The sequence below is a fragment of the Tachysurus vachellii genome, chromosome 15 (genome assembly GCF_030014155.1).
Source record: "Tachysurus vachellii isolate PV-2020 chromosome 15, HZAU_Pvac_v1, whole genome shotgun sequence".
Taxonomy (NCBI): Eukaryota; Metazoa; Chordata; class Actinopteri; order Siluriformes; family Bagridae; genus Tachysurus; species Tachysurus vachellii.
Genome location: NC_083474.1, coordinates 4,418,064 through 4,434,647, shown reverse-complemented (window position 1 = coordinate 4,434,647; position 16,584 = coordinate 4,418,064). Strand labels below are relative to the sequence as shown.

The following is a 16,584-nucleotide window of genomic DNA, read 5'->3' as shown; positions in this document are numbered from 1 at the left end:
CTCTGTGTGTCTTTGTGTCTGATGACGCAGACAGGTCAGTGCTGGAAGTCAGTTATAGTGACCAGTGAGGAAGGTCAGTGATGGATGTCGGTTAGTGACCAGTGAGGAAGGTCAGTGATGCATGTCAGTTAGTGACCAGTGAGGAAGGTCAGTGCTGGAAGTCAGTTATAGTGACCAGTGCCGAAGGTCAGTGATGGATGTCTGTTAGTGATCAGTGAGGAAGGTCAGTGATGGATGTCAGTTAGTGACCAGTGAGGAAGGTCAGTGATAAATGTCTGTTAGTGATCAGTGAGGAAGGTCAGTGATGGATGTCAGTTAGTGACCAGTGAGGAAGGTCAGTGATAAATGTCTGTTAGTGATCAGTGAGGAAGGTCAGTGATGGATGTCAGTTAGTGACCAGTGAGGAAGGTCAGTGATGGATGTCAGTTAGTGGTCAGTGCCGAAGGTCAGTGATGGATGTCATTTAGTGACCAGTGAGGAAGGTCAGTGATGGATGTCAGTTAGTGATCAGTGCCGAAGGTCAGTGATGGATGTCAGTTAGTGACCAGTGAGGAAGGTCAGTGATGGATGTCAGTTAGTGACCAGTGCCGAAGGTCAGTGATGGATGTCGATTAGAGACCAGTGAGGAAGGTCAGTGATGGATGTTAGTGATCAGTGAGGAAGGTCAGTGATGGATGTCGATTAGTGACCAGTGAGGAAGGTCAGTGATAAATGTCTGTTAGTGATCAGTGAGGAAGGACAGTGATGGATGTCAGTTAGTGATCAGTGCCGAAGGTCAGTGATGGATGTCAGTTAGTGACCAGTGAGGAAGGTCAGTGATGGATGTCAGTTAGTGACCAGTGCCGAAGGTCAGTGATGGATGTCGATTAGAGACCAGTGAGGAAGGTCAATTAGTGACCAGTGAGGAAGGTCAGTGATAAATGTGTTAGTGACCAGTGAGGAAGGTCAGTGATGGATGTCAGTTAGTGACCAGTGAGGAAGGTCAGTGATGGATGTCAGTTAGTGACCAGTGAGGAAGGTCAGTGATGGATGTCAGTTAGTGACCAGTGAGGAAGGTCAGTGATAAATGACTGTTAGTGACCAGTGAGGAAGGTCGGTGATGGAGGTCAATTTTAGTGATGAGTGATGGTTAGTTGGAGTGATCGGTGACTGTGATCAGTTATAGTGACCAGTGATGGAGATCAGTTGTAGTGATCGGTTACGGAGGTCAGTGAAGGTGGATAGTGATGGAGGTCAGTTGTAGTGATCGGTGACTGTGATCAGTTATAGTGACCAGTGATGGAGTTCAGTTGTAGTGATTGGTGACGGAGGTCAGTGAAGGTGGATAGTGATGAAGGTCAGATATAATGATTGTAATGATGGTGATAATGGTTGTATCCCTGTGTGTAGTTTTGTGGCAGAAACTGACCAGCTAAAAGACCAGTGGGTGGAGGCAATGAGGAACTCCATTGCAGAGGCCCTTTCTAACTATGAGGTTGCAGAGAAGATATGGTCGGAGCCATCCAATCAGATATGTGCTGACTGTAGCGCCGCCAAACCTGAGTGGGCAGCTATTAATCTTGGAGTTGTCTTCTGCAAGCGCTGTGCAGGTAAAGCGTAAATTTCTTGAATATAACGGCAACAAACAATGACTCTTAGTAAGCTACAAACTACGGTATACTATTTACTATAGTAAATACAGTAAATATCACCAAAATATCTGCAACATTACTACACTGTTAGTCGCTAACACAATTACCAAAAAATTAGCTAATGATAAACTGGACCACAGCATTAGCTTACACCAATGCTAACCTACTAGGATTTCCAAAAAAACACACATCTACTGACACATACTAGAGTTTTTTTGTTTTTGCATTCTTGATTTTTTATTCTTATTCGAAAGCAAGTTGAACAAGTTGAACATTTGAACTGTTATTTATTCAAACTGTTATTTAATACCAAATAAATACACCACAAATACAAACCTACACTTGCAGCTTAGTTGTCTCTGTCTGTCTACCAATTTAATGAAGATATTTTCAAATTTAGGAAAATCTTCAGCACAAATAAACTACCATATATATTGTCAATTAAAGTAAACTCAAAGGTAGATTATAAAGGATTAGATTACAAAACGATAAGTTATAGATTATAAATCATTGACTTGAACATTAAACTGTTGTGATCAATGCTTTTTTTTATTTAGGAGAACATCGCAGTCTGGGTCCAAGCATATCAAAAGTACGGAGCCTCAAAATGGACAAAAAGGTGTGGACTGAGGATTTAGTCCAGGTATGCTACTTTTTTTATGTTTTAATTATTTTTTAAATCTTATTTTTTGTTATCATTATGGATATCTACAGTGTTTCTCACAGTACAAGGTGTTTTATTTTGTTTGAAATAAATTTTGGATATTCTTAATAGTACCTAAAAGTATTAGCTAGCATTCAATAAACTCCTGCACTAGCTTAAACATAGCCATAAAACCAAACAAACTCCAACTAATTCAATTTAATTTTATTAACAATGGACAGTTTCACAGAGCAGCGATACAGAAATATAAATATTCAGAATAAAAATGACAAAATCATACTTTAGGTATAAAGCTTAGCTCCAATTAGGTGAAAGCAGAAATACTACAACTTCTTTAAACCTTGAGTTTCATATTAGCTTCATATTAACCCACACAGTATGACATGACAAAGACATTCACTGATGAACATGGACACAACAAAACAGGAGTCTATTCTATTTTTTGGCCTCTGGGAAAAAGAGTTATAAAAAAAACACACTAACCTAAACTTACCTACAACAAAAACAAACAAACAAAACCCATTACTTAACATTAGCTAGAACACCAAATAAATTTTAGCAAATAAAAAAAAAATACAAGTCCGTATTTTCCAAAACCAAGCTACAACATCCAATAATATCCTACAGAATCACACTAGCTTGAGCCATAATTCACTTAATAAACAGCAAACTGATACTACAATAAAGCTTAAACTTAGCTACAGCACAAAATACAGTTCAACAAAAGTGTACTAGCTTCAAAATTACACTAACTCTCAGTCTATTCTTCTTCTTCTTCTTCTTCTTCTTCTTCTTCTTCTTCTTCTTCTTTCGGCTTTTCCTGTTAGCGTCATCTGTTTCCACCTAACTCTATCCTCAGCATCCTCTACTCTCGCACCAATTAAATTCATGTCCTTTTTCTACACATCCATATATCTCCTCTTTGTCCTTCCTCTTGACCTCTTACCTGGCAGCTCCATCTCGAACATCCTTCTACCAATATAACCATATCCCTCCTCTGTACATGTCCAGCAGGAAGATAGTAGGAAGGACCTGAAACTTTAATGTCATTATCACACACTGGAGAGTGGAGAAAAACAGACATATGGATGTTGTATTTGGTGAACCAAGGACAAGATCTTTTCAGGACATGCATCTAGGACCTGTTTAGACTTTAACCCTCTTATTACAGTATGTTGCAGGTCACATTGACCTCAAATTGCTAAGGTTTGTCATTGCCATAGTACATATGATATTTATATAACCCTTGTGCAGACCTGGGGTCTATTTGACTCATCTGGAAGGTTTAATGTGTCATAACTTGCGTTTCCTTCCACATATTTGCCTGAAATTTACCAGGACTGTTCCAAATTATGAACATTGCAAGTAAAATTAATACTTTCCTCCTCAAGTCCGCCCGACTCAATTTGACCCGGCCACATTTAGTGGGCAATAGGTCACACTTTTGCCCTTTTCGGCGCAATGAACATACATACAGACACAAAAATGCACACATAAAATGTCCACTAACACACACACTCAAAACACACACTCACACCCCACACACACACAAATTGGGCATTGCATTTCATTAGGCCTCCAGAAAAAAAAAGCCACACATTTGTAAATATTTCACACTTTTGATATGCCTTTGCCTAGCAGAGGGCAAAATATGATCTAACGAAATGATGCTACACACACACACACACACACACACACACACACACACACACACACACACACGTTGTGTTTTCATATTCAAATCATATTTAATGGTTTCAAAACAATCTCCTGGCTTTCAAAGAGACAATGCCCCGAGATAGATTCATTTCAATTATGCAACACCTTCTAACAGGCAAATTTTCTGCGGTCTCCGACTTCTGGACACGCTTCAACAAGAACTGTGCTGAAAGTTTCACTCCAGGAGAACACATGACCATAGATGAACAGCTGTTCCCTACCAAGGTTCGTTGTCCATTCACACAGTATATCGCAACCAAGCCAGACAAATTTGGGATCAAGTTCTGGATGGCCACGGATTTGGAGACCAAATATGTCTGCTATGCATCTCCTTACTTGGGAAAGGACCCCAGTCATCAGAAGGGAGAGAGGCTGGCAGAGAGTGTGGTCATGAATCTGATGGAGCCATTTTTGGATGATGGCAGAAATGTCACGTCGGTCAATTTCTTTACTTCACTGTCACTGTTCTTCTTTTGTTCTTCTTGAAGACCTGACACACCTCATCTTCACTAAACTGAATTTTAGGTGTGTTGGAGTCGGTGTTTACAGGAGGTGAGAATTGGGCTTTTTCAAACCTGCAGTAGAACTCATTCAGGTCGTCTGCCAGTTGTTGATTCACCACAGTGCTGGGGGATGGTGTCGTGTAGTTGGTGATGGCTTTCAGACCTTTCCACACTGAAGCTGAGTCGTTAGTGGAAAACTGAGCCCGTAGCTTTTCAGAATAATTTCTCTTTGCCACTCTGATCTCCTGTTCTAGTGTGTATTTGGCCTGTTTGTACAAGACTCTATCCCCATGAGCACTTTGCACAAAAATGCTGGAAGCAGCACATGCGAGAACCAGAAACTGAGGTTTGTTGGATGGATATGTTTCCTACTGTAAGTGCAACGTGTCAAAGTGGTACAAGAAGTGTGATTCCCCCTGTTGAGATTTTCACAGTTTTTCAGCTCGATTCTCCTCCTGCTTTTGTTGTGCAAACACCCCATCACCTGTGAGGCCAGGCACATTTGCATTTGTTCACTCAGAGTAGCCCAGATCCAAGGCAGGCCAAACCTCTGTGTGTGACATGGAAACCTTCAGAAATGCCCAAATAAATAAATGCCTAAATAAATGCAAAATAGTCTGTTTTGTTTATAAAAAATTGTGTGAAAACAGAATGAAAAGTTGCTAATACAATGACATGGGGTCTATTTGACTCATCTGGAAAGTTTAATGTGTCATAACTTGGGTTTCCTTCCACATATTTGCCTGAAATTTACCAGGATTGTTCCAAATTATGAACTTTGCAAGTAAAATTAATTTTGTCTATTTTCGTTGAACTATTTGTTCATAAAATAAATACTTTACTCCCGAGTCAATTTGACTCGGCCACATTTAGTGGGCAATAGGTCACACTTTTGCCCTTTTCAGTGCAATGAACATACATACAGACACAAAAATGCACACATAAAATGTACACTAACACACGTACCCAAAACACACACACACACGCGCACGTGCACTCACACACACACACACACACACACACACACACACACACACACACACACACACACACACACACTGGGCATTGCATTTCATTAGGCCTCCAGAAAAAAAAGCTACGCATTTGTAAATATTTCACACTTTTGATATGCCTTTGCCTAGCAGAGGGCAAAATATGATCTAACGAAATGATGCTACACACACACACACACACACACGTTTTCATATTCAAATCCTGTTTTCTCTCTCTTATTTATGAATTTAGTTGCTTCAGTCAGCTTTGACCTGGGGATGTTTGACATACACCAACCAGTGGTTATCCAAAATAATATTTAATAATTTTACTCAAAAACATGGCATAATTTCATTAGGTTTATTGTTTATAAATTAAATATAATAAAAAGCATAAGAGGTGTAAAGGAAGTTTTATTCACAATAAATTATGCCATGTTTTTGAGTGGTGTGTGTGTGTGTGTGTGTGTGTGTGTGTGTGTAGCCCGTTTTTGGGTGATCAGATGGCATCTGGTAGGCAAAATAGACATAACAAGTGTAAAATGTTTACAAATATAAGCTGATCACACAGAATGCTGATCACTGTAGAATTTTTGATTTATAAGCATTCAAGTCAATTTGACCTGGAAAAAAAACAGGTTTTATTATTTACTGACATTAAAAATGGTGAAAATGGTTTTAATTTAATTTAAGACGTTTTATTGGTTAATGCCAGCAGCTGTTACACTGATCACAGCGCCACCTGGTGGATCAATGCATCATTGCAACAGACGCGTGTAGGGGGCGTGAATAAGGCAGCTACTCATTAACTAGGGGGAACAAGATCATTGTAGTTCACAGTGCAGTGATCATGCAGTAGTCAAACAGCAATTCTGAGCTGCTTCATCTGTAGAAACTCCACTGCTGTCGCTCATAGACACTTCCACACCTCCACTGCTGTCATCTGGACCAACAGCCTTTCCACTCTTATTCTCCTCAGAGCCTTCCTCACCTCATCCTTTCTAATCTTTACTATTTCTTGCTTTGCAATATTTACCTCCTCCCCCTTCTTTCCCTCTCATTTTCCTCATTCATCAGCTCCTCAAAATACTCCTTTCATCTTCACTGCACACTCTCCACTCCTCTTTAATCAACCTTATCTGTTGAACATCTTTCTCATCTTTATATCTCTGTCTTACTAATCTGTACAAGTCCTTCTCACCTTCTGTATGGTCTAACCTGTCATACAACTCATTGTATGCTTTCTGTTTGGCCTTTGCCACGTCACTTTTCACTCTGTGCTGCGATTCCTTGTAACCCTGTCTACTTTCTTCCTTTTATTCCTCTGAATGCTGTCCTGTACTTCCTCGTTCCACCAGCATGTTTCATTATCTTCTTTTCTCCTTCAAGATGACACCCCCCCCCGACATTCTAATGACATTCCTCCTTTTTCAACTTCCACCACTTGGTCTTCTTTTCTGTCTTTCCCCTCGTCTTCTTTCTGAGCATCAGAGACATCTTGCACATCACCATACAATGTTGTCTGGTTACACACAATCCTACCACCACCTTGCAGTCACTAATCTCTCTCAGATTGCCTTGTCTATATAGAATGTAGTCTAGCTGTGTACTCCTGCCTCCACTCTTATATGAAACTCTATGTTCCTCTCTCTTCAGGAAATAAGTGTTAACTACAGATATTTCCATCCGCTTAGCAATGTCCACCATCTGTCCTTGTAGGTTTCTTTCCTTAACACCAAACCTGCCCATTACCTCCTCATCACCTCTGTTCCCCTCACCAACATGGATGTTGAAGTCTGCTCCAATCACTACTCTCTCCCATCTGTGAATACTCTCTATCACCTCATCTAACTCACTCCAGAATCTCTCCTTTTCTTCTAACCCATCCTACTTGTGGAGCATAACCACTGACCACATTCAACATCATGTTTTCAGTTTTTAACTTCAAACTGATGACCCTGTCTGACACTCTTTTCACCTCTAAAACATTCCTCACAAACTCATCCTTCAGGATTACTCCTACCCCATTTCTCTTCCTATCCACACCATAATAAATCCGTTTGTGTCTCCCTCCAATACTACATACTTTGCTCCCCTTCCACCTGGTCTCCTGCACACACAGTATATTGACCTTTTCTCCCTATTCTCCCTATTCGTGTCCATATTCTCAGACCTATACTCCTGCGTTTCCTCTTCTCTCTCTGCCTACTAACCATTCTCCCTCCTCTCCTTCCTTCGACCAACAGTAGCCCAAGTTTTGCCGGCGTCCTGAAGGTCGACAGTGACGGTGGCGGTCGTGGTTAACCTGGGCCTCGACTGATTGCATATGGAATTAACATTGACAACTTGCATGTTTAAATTTGGCACATTTTACACCAGATGCCCTTTCTGACACAACAACCTCTATTTATCCAGGCTTGGGACCGTCACAGAAATTACTGGCTTGCAACCCATGTGGCTAGATTAGAGGGTCTCAGTCTATTTAGTGGTGTGTTAATAATGTGAGACTATGTATAAAGTTATCATATATGCAGACAATCTCTGATTATCTATCTGACCCACTATTGTCTGTTTGACACAGTGAAATTTTCAGGTTATGAACTAAACTTCTCAAAAAAGTTTATGCCTCCACAGCAATCATAAAATGGATCAGATTATAGAGACAGACATGTTCTGCATATCAAAATTGGGATTTAAATACTTGGATATTAATATTGTTTATAGTCTGTTCTGTTTAAAGAACAGACTATAGGCCTTTTGCTAATCGATAGAAAAATGGACAGTAGACAGATTCTTGGCAGACGAATGGAAAAAAAAAGTATGGATGGTTGATTTTCCTGAATTTAATAAACTATCATTGAGCAGCAAGCTTACAAAGAGCTGTTTATTGGTTGTGGTCTCTCCTTACAGACTGGTGTGTCACTTGTTGTGCTGATCACAATGAAGTTGCTATTGTTGCCTTCACAATTCTCTTCATGTTCATTTTAACTCTTTCTCTGGAAAAAACCCATATGATATAACCATTTTTTTCAGACCCTAGTTTTATGCAATTGCAGTACCTGGGCTTAGTTAAGTCCAGTTAGTTGTCTGTCTGTCTGTCTGTCTGTCTGTCTGTCTACCCATCTACTTACCCACCTACCCACCCACCTTCCTACCTAGTGTTTTTCTTTTCTCTTATTCTGTGTTATTTTTATCCTTGTAACAGCTCTTCCTGGAGCTGGGCAACGAGCGAGCCAATCAGTTTTGGGCAGCTAACATCCCACCCAGCGAGGCTCTGACTCCGTTCAGCAGCAGCGACAAGCGCAAGCATTTCATCATAGCTAAATACCGCGAGGGCAAATACCGCCGCTACCATCCGCTGTTCGGCAACCAGACAGAGCTCAACAACGTAAGAGCAGCTGATTCCACACAATTATACACACATCACACACACAACTATATAACTGTAACGTGCATCAGTACACACATTCACTCACACCAATATACATACGCTCATTTATGTAAAATCACACACCAGCAAACACACACTCCAGTATGTACAATTTCTCACACACACACACACACACACACACACACACACACACACACACACCAGTATGCACATTTACATAAACCAGTATGCACAGTCATGCACACCAGTTTGCACATTTACACACAAACCCCAACATGCACAACTGCGCACACACACCGGTATGTGCAATCACAGACATCTGTACAACAATCAACCCCAGCGCACACACCAGTTCGCACAATCTCACACACACACACACACATACCAGTTCTCACAATCACACACATGCCAGTTCACACTATCACACACACCAGTATGCGCATTCACACACACCAGTGCACACAGTCTCATACACCAGTGCACACAATTACACACACCAGTACACATAGTCACATCAGAGTACACAATAATACACATTTGAGGACACAATTACACACCACTATAAACTGATACACACTGTGTGTACTCTGTTAGGACAGAATTATAGGAGTTTTCTTTTTATATGTGATTTATACACCATCAGTTCTCTCTTACTGACTGTGTGTGTGTGTGTGTGTGTGTGTGTGTGAGTGACTTTGACCCTGCCTTTGATCTCTAAAATATCTTCAGTTCCGAGTCTGTGGAAAATCTTGGAGATTAGACAAACAAACAAAAGCTGTTGTATATCTGTGTGTAAAATGTCTTGAAGGGTTCAGTGTAGAACCATGTACAGAGGCAATAATGGCTCTCTCTTTATCACACACACACACATTAACACACACACCATGTATTATAATTGGATAGTAGATTTAGGTTTGAAGTTAATTTACTGTAGTTTATTAGTAAAATTTATCTTGCAGAGTTAGTTAAGTTAAGAGTTAAGATGGCAGTAGTATGTATGAGAACACTGGCTTTGTGAGTGAGATCAATGTCTGATTGAGGAAACTCACACTGAGAACATCATCATCCTCTGTTTATTTGCGGTCTTTGTTTCCTTCAGATTCAGCCCTTCCTCCCACACTCCACCTCCCACAAACATTTCTGACTGAGAGAGAGAGAGAGAGGGAGAGAGAGGGGGGGAGAGGGAGAGAGAGAGGAATAGAGAGCAACAGAGAGGGACAGAGAGAAGGAGAGAGAGAGAGAGAGATTTTCTTTTTTAGTTTTAAACTACTTTAATAACTTAGTTCAATTCATACCATACAGCAACACTATTTTATAGTATCAGCCTAGATACAATGAGTATTTGAAAATAAGAAGTATTTAGTACTTAGAAAAAGTCCAAAAATAAATACTCATCAACTTAAAAAGTATCGAAAATTCAGCACCAAGTTGGAATTTTTCTCATCAAATATACAAAGTAGTTCATTTAATCCCCAAATGCAAATAAACACTGATAGCTTTCCCACTAAGGCATAGTATGCATGTTTGATTTTGAGCCATGCAGCCGCCAGGCCCTTGAACATGGCCTGGTCAAAGTTTAGCAGAACTATAGTATGTTTCTGTCTTACTGAGTATTTTGGCAGAAAAATAAAAACCTGCAAAGAGAAAGCACCACCTAAACCGAAAACCAGTGTTTTCTGTTGCTAAAACAACAGGAAAAGACTTTCAAGCCGCTTACACTCTGCAAAGAAAGAGAAGACTCTGTTTCTGAACAGAATGGGCAACCCTTCCCAACACTGGGATCGAGCTGCACCTGATGTTCGTTTGTGGATATTGCCCCATGTACTATCCTCCACTGGAGGTCGCTTGTCCGTTTTATTGGATGCTTGTACAGGGACCACCAGCAGCCTTCAGGGGAAGAATCATTGCCAAAAAACTCAGTCCACCTGCTGGCTGGAACCCCCACCAAGGACCATGCATGAAAACCTTCACAGAGCCATCTCAGCCATCTCAAAGGTGCCCAATGCTGGAGTGGCAAAGGTTAAGAGAATCTGTGCCACAGAGTGGAAGCAGCCAGGTTGTTGGCAACTAAAACTCTTCCCCTGTAGGACAGCTGGGGTAGCTTTCCATTTAGACAATTTGGTGCACACTCTCTCCACTACACCCTCCCAGTTTTGCTTTTGCAAATCTGTTCCTAAGAAGACACCCAGCACTTTTAACCCATTTTTACCCCAATTGAGGTTTTTGGGTAGCCTTGGTAGATTACCTGGTGATTCCTGACCAGCCCATAAAGCCTCACTTTTGTCCCAGTTAACCTTAGCAGATGAAGTTAACTGATACAGCTCGAGTGCCTTTGATAAAATGTTGATGTCCTGACCATGAGTGATAAAAAACACTAACATCATCTGCATATGCAGAAACTGTGACCTTTGGACATGAAACAGTAATGATTCAATTGCTAAGATATATAGCTGTCCAGCCAGTGGGCAGCCTTGCTTAATTCCTCTTGAAAGTGGTATTGGCTCAGTCCACACCCAACTTTTACCATGCATGAAGCCCCAGTATATAAAACTTGTACCCAATTTAAAAATGTCTCCCCAATACCAAAAGCTTTCATTGCTTCAAACAGGTATCTATGGTCAACTCTGTCTCTTTTTCCTGATTGAGGAAAATTAAGCTAACAGTTTTATCAGACATTTTACAGATATCAAGTACATCATGAAGTAACAGGTTATCCAATACTGAACTGCCTGGGATACAATGTTTGTTTTTCATGCACTACTAGATTGAAATATTGCTTCAGCCTGTTAGCTAGGCATTTTGAAAAGATTGTATAATCTGTTGCCAAAAGTGAAACTGGTCTCCAATTTTTTAAATGTGACAGGTCCCCCTTTTTTGATAGCAGTGCACGTTGACAGGAGAAAGGTAAAAGCTCATCTCTGCTACATTCGAAGACTACATAATTATCACCCGGATGCAGTTCCAGAAATGCTTATAAAAGTCAGACTCACTGCAGTGGTGAGCTCCAAAAGTGTGATGCCACATTCCAAAGCTGTGGATAATTCAGCGTGTATCTGAGGAAGTCCATGTAGGAGCTGTGCAGTGCAGTCTGAATCACAGTTCTCTGCAGTGTACAAGACGGATTAAAAATCCACTGCATGTTTATGCATTTCTCTGATATTGGTAGTCAGTCTACCATCAGGAAGGCAAAGACAGACCATCTGTTTTTTGTTGAGCTGTTGCGCACTCGAGGTAGGGTAGATACTAAACTGGAGTTTTGCATCGTAATCGGCTTGAGCTGGATACAGTTTCTCTTTTTCAAAAGCTTTAATGGTTTGCTTCACTATGGTGCTTGATTTTGCAGTGTATTGTTGACAGAGCATCTTAATTGTAATCCTTCCAACATCCCACCACTGTCTCATATTTTTAAAATCACCTTTTTTTGTTTTCGTGTTCCCAGAAGATTAAAAATTGCTCACAAAAAAATGGTCCTGTAGTAACTTTGTGTTAAAGTGACAGAAGGATGATTTGCTAAAGAAGTGTGACAAGACTACAGTAACAGAAACTGATGATCAGAAAAACTGATTGGGCAAATTGAACAATCAATAATCCTACTACTAAAGTGCTTTAAACATAGATTCGATCTAGCTGTGCTGCCCTAGATTTACCATCAGAAACTTTTACCCAAGTGTACTGACCATTCATCCTCATCGACCTCAAAAAGAAACTGTGTAGTGCATGGCTGGTTTGCATAGAACCTAACACTTTTTCTTTGCCATTTTCCTCTTTTTATGCAATGATGCTGCATGTTACTTCAATAAAAAGTGCTTCTGTTGCTCAAGAGCGCTAATCCCACTCTCTTCTGAAGCTGGATCACTGAGTTAATAAACTTATCTTCATCAGGAAAGAATCTTTATGGAACCACCTGTTTTCTAAAGGACTGATCTGCCTGAGAGGTCTCCTGTGAACTAGTTTCAAAAATATCAGCAATAGATTCCTGTGATATATTAAAATCAGTTTCATTTATGCTATTTCCAGTTTTACCGTCATCTGACAACGAATCATTGACTTCAATATCTGCGTTATTTAACATATCAGACCACAAAACCTTGTTATCATTTACCTTAAACATGGTTTGAACACTCTGCATTACAACCCCACTTGTAGAAGGACGCAAACTTTTGGCCGCAGTCTGAACCACCACGGGGGCGGGGCGGCACCGACTCAGGCTGAGAGGGCAGTGCCACACTTTTCTCAGCCTGGCTCACCTCGGTGCTCCCGGTGAGCTCCTGCCGATCGGCCGCTTCACCAGCCACCCCTCCAACCTCAGCTCCACCATCAGCTGATCGTTCCTCCTGCCTGTGAGGACAGGCCAGGCATTTGTGCCTAATGTCGCCACATTCATACCACTTAACAGTGCCCGTGCTCACATAAATCATGTACGTTCTGTCATCATACTTCACACAGTAGGAAATATCTTGCATATTTTCCGGTGGTTCCAGAAACTTAAACACCCGTCTCCTAAAAGACGTTACATGTTTCAGAATAGGGTTTTTACAGCCTAGTGGGATCATTTTAAAAGCACTAGCAAGTTTTTAGAAACGCATGAGCTCACACTTCAACACTTCATTGGGCAAAAAAAGGTGGGCAGTTGGAGATAGTAACTTTTGCAGAGGGGGTAAACAACGGGAAACAGTACACCATTTTTTTCATTTAGCTCAAGTCCATGTTCTAGCATGCGATTAACAAGACGCTGTTCTTTAAAGAACACCACTATTTATACATGCAGGAAGCGGAGGAAATGTTTTCCCATCCAAACTTCGCTCCAACCACCATGAGCACTTCCTCCACCATGACGCTGTCTTCAGGTACACACCTGAAGCCATGGCGAAGGGATAGTGATGTTTTAGGAAGGATCTGTGTTTTAAGAATAATTCCAACCAGTTCAAGACACTCACCAACTCGTGCAGACAAGAAAAAAAAACGTGAACAGGTATCTTGCTCACACCGACAGTGTCTCAACCCTCACCTGACTCCCAGCATGCACCAGAGAGGGAGACCGAGAGAGAGGGAGACCGAGAGAGAGGGAGACCGAGAGAGAGGGAGACCGAGAGAGAGGGAGACCGAGAGAGAGGGAGACCGAGAGAGAGGGAGACCGAGAGAGAGAGAGAGAGGGAGGGAGACAGAGAGAGAGGGAGACCGAGAGAGAGGGAGACAGAGAGAGAGAGTTCCTTATCTTCGTGCATACTAGATTGTTGATGTAGCTTTGACAAGGCCACACCCCCAGTGACATCGTAACTGCCTGATTGGTGCTTCAGTTCTTATCCTAAGTCCTTCCCCTTCACATGAGCACACACACCTTGACCACTTCTTCTGGTCTACTATTCACTCTCTCGAGTCTGTCACTGTGTCTGATCTTTGGATTACAACTTTTTAACTTTTACACTCAGGGACAACACACACATACACACACCACACAAATACACACACAAGTTCTAACAAACATGGAAGGAGAGAAGTAAGAGCCTGGAGACTTGAGAAATATCAGGTGCGTGGTCTTGTGTTTTATTATGGTGTGTGTTTTTGGAATAGTGTGTGACAGTATTTTACTGGCTCAGATTGAATGTTGTGTGGAACGTGAATTAGAGAGGGGGGGTTGAGGGGTGACGAAATGGACAAGTGACTTTCATTCTTTGTTTTGAGTCTCTACCTTTCACAATGGACAGCTTTGTCTCTTACAGCCAGTCCCCTCCCTCTGTGTGTGTGTGAGAGGTAAGATGCATGTTATTTTCACATATCTTTTAAAATAGTTTTATTTGTACATTTGTACATTTATTTGTACTTTTATTTAGTTTCTTGAAGGAAGAAAATCAGTTGCATGAACACAACAGGAAGTAAAAAAAAAGTCATTTGTTTGCTTTTGTGGTTCTATTTTCATTAGACTCTAGAAAGCAACTCAATTCATGAACTAATGACCTGTATGTAGATATTTGTAGTTGTGTTGTTGTAGCCATCAGTGTTTTTCCTGCAATAACACACACCTCAACCTCCCAGTTTGATGACTGCAGGAATTCCCTTCCTGATGATGCAGTGTGTAGTGAATTCTGTAACACACCATGCGATTGTGTTGTGTGTGTGAGAGATTATACAGTGAAGATCCTTCAACCATACAACAACACCCCCCCCCCCCCCCCACACACACGTTCTTCATTGTGAGCTCGAGGTGATGAGGATATCTTTTCTGTCCCTTAGCATGTCTCTGTATCTGTGTGGTCATTTTGCCGTCCTCTGATTGGTGGATTTTAGACCAGCTTTGTACCAGCGTCAACACTGAGGTTTGTAGCCAGAACTCTGATAGATATGAAAGGCATGAAATCCTAAATCCAGAGGGAACAGGATGTGAGCTACATCACCAGCACCACCGCTGAGTCTTTAACTACAATAACATTGTGTCAAAAAGATTTTCTGTGTGAGAAATGCCACACATTTAGCTACAGTTAGACACATGTCAGTAACAATCGTACAAAAAGTGTGTGTGTACGTGTGTGTATGTTTAGTGCCTCCCCCACACCATGAGCTCATTCTGCACCATATGGAATCTCTCTGTTTTGCTCTTTTTTGCTCCATCTGGGTTTCACTGTTCAGCTTTTACTCTGTGTTCTGTGTGTGTGTGATTGTGTGTTCTGTGTGATTGTGTGTTCTGTGTGATTGTGTGTTCTGTGTGATTGTGTGTTCTGTGTGATTGTGTGTTCTGCTTGTGTGAGTGTGTGTTCTGTTTGTGTGTCTTCTGAGTGAGTGAGTGCTTCTTGTTTATCACTGAATATGAACTTTCTATCCAAGCTGCAGATTGTGCTTAAACTGGGTGTTTTAGAGGACACGCCCTTTGAGGCTTTTCAGGAATTTGCCAACACACACACACACACACACACACACACACACACACACACACACACATATATATTCCTGAGGAATGTCTCACACTGATTGCAGAATTGGTGTCTGATTCATGTGCATGTAAGACCTGATCCTTTTTTGTTCTAAATTAGTTGTAGATGTTCTTACATTAAGGATTGAACAGTGAAGCATTTGGGGTTTTTATATAGACACACAGTGTACATTATTGATTCATTAAGATAGTTAGTCAGTTAGTTAGTGATTTTAGCTCTGACCTTTTTAACACAGACATACATTTATGTATACAGACACGGAGGGACAGAGATCACCGAGACAGAGAGAGTGATAGAGAGAGACGGATAGACAGCTGGATGGACAGAGAGAGAGACAGATGGATGGACAAAGAGAGAGAGAGAGAGAGAGATACAGAGGGACGATGGAGGGACAGACAGAAAGAGACAGATAGAGGGACAGACAGAGAGAGCGAGAGAGGCAGAAAGAGAGATGGACGGACATACGGAGGGTGGGACAGACAGAGAGAGGCTCAGATGGAGAAATGTATCCATTTATTTAGTATAGTATAGTGTAGTATTTCTGAGATAGTTACAGCGGTGTGTGTTTGAAGTTTAGTTGGTCATTTGGATTGTAGAGAGTTTGTGTGTGTGTGTGTGTGTATGGGGTGATGGAGGTGTGAGAGATGTGTGTGAAACACTGCTAAATCTACAGTAAACTTTCTAACCATGTTTGGTGTTTGTGTGTATAGATTTATTACAGTATTTTTCTGTAGTTGAGAGAGGAAGAAACTTTATTT

At 41.1% G+C, this 16,584-nt stretch overlaps 1 protein-coding gene across 6 annotated transcripts in view; it reads left to right on the top strand.

Annotated features, from left to right (window-relative positions):
- The window catches only part of LOC132858523 (arf-GAP with Rho-GAP domain, ANK repeat and PH domain-containing protein 1-like), a 65,080-nt gene that overhangs the window by 25,572 nt on the left and 22,924 nt on the right, over window positions 1–16,584 (top strand). For all 6 annotated transcript variants that reach the window (XM_060888906.1, XM_060888905.1, XM_060888904.1 and 3 more), the window contains 3 exons: window positions 1,390–1,589; window positions 2,189–2,274; window positions 8,715–8,897. In XM_060888906.1, the coding sequence (XP_060744889.1) occupies window positions 1,390–1,589; window positions 2,189–2,274; window positions 8,715–8,897 (469 nt within the window). The remainder of the gene's footprint in view (window positions 1–1,389; window positions 1,590–2,188; window positions 2,275–8,714; window positions 8,898–16,584) is intronic.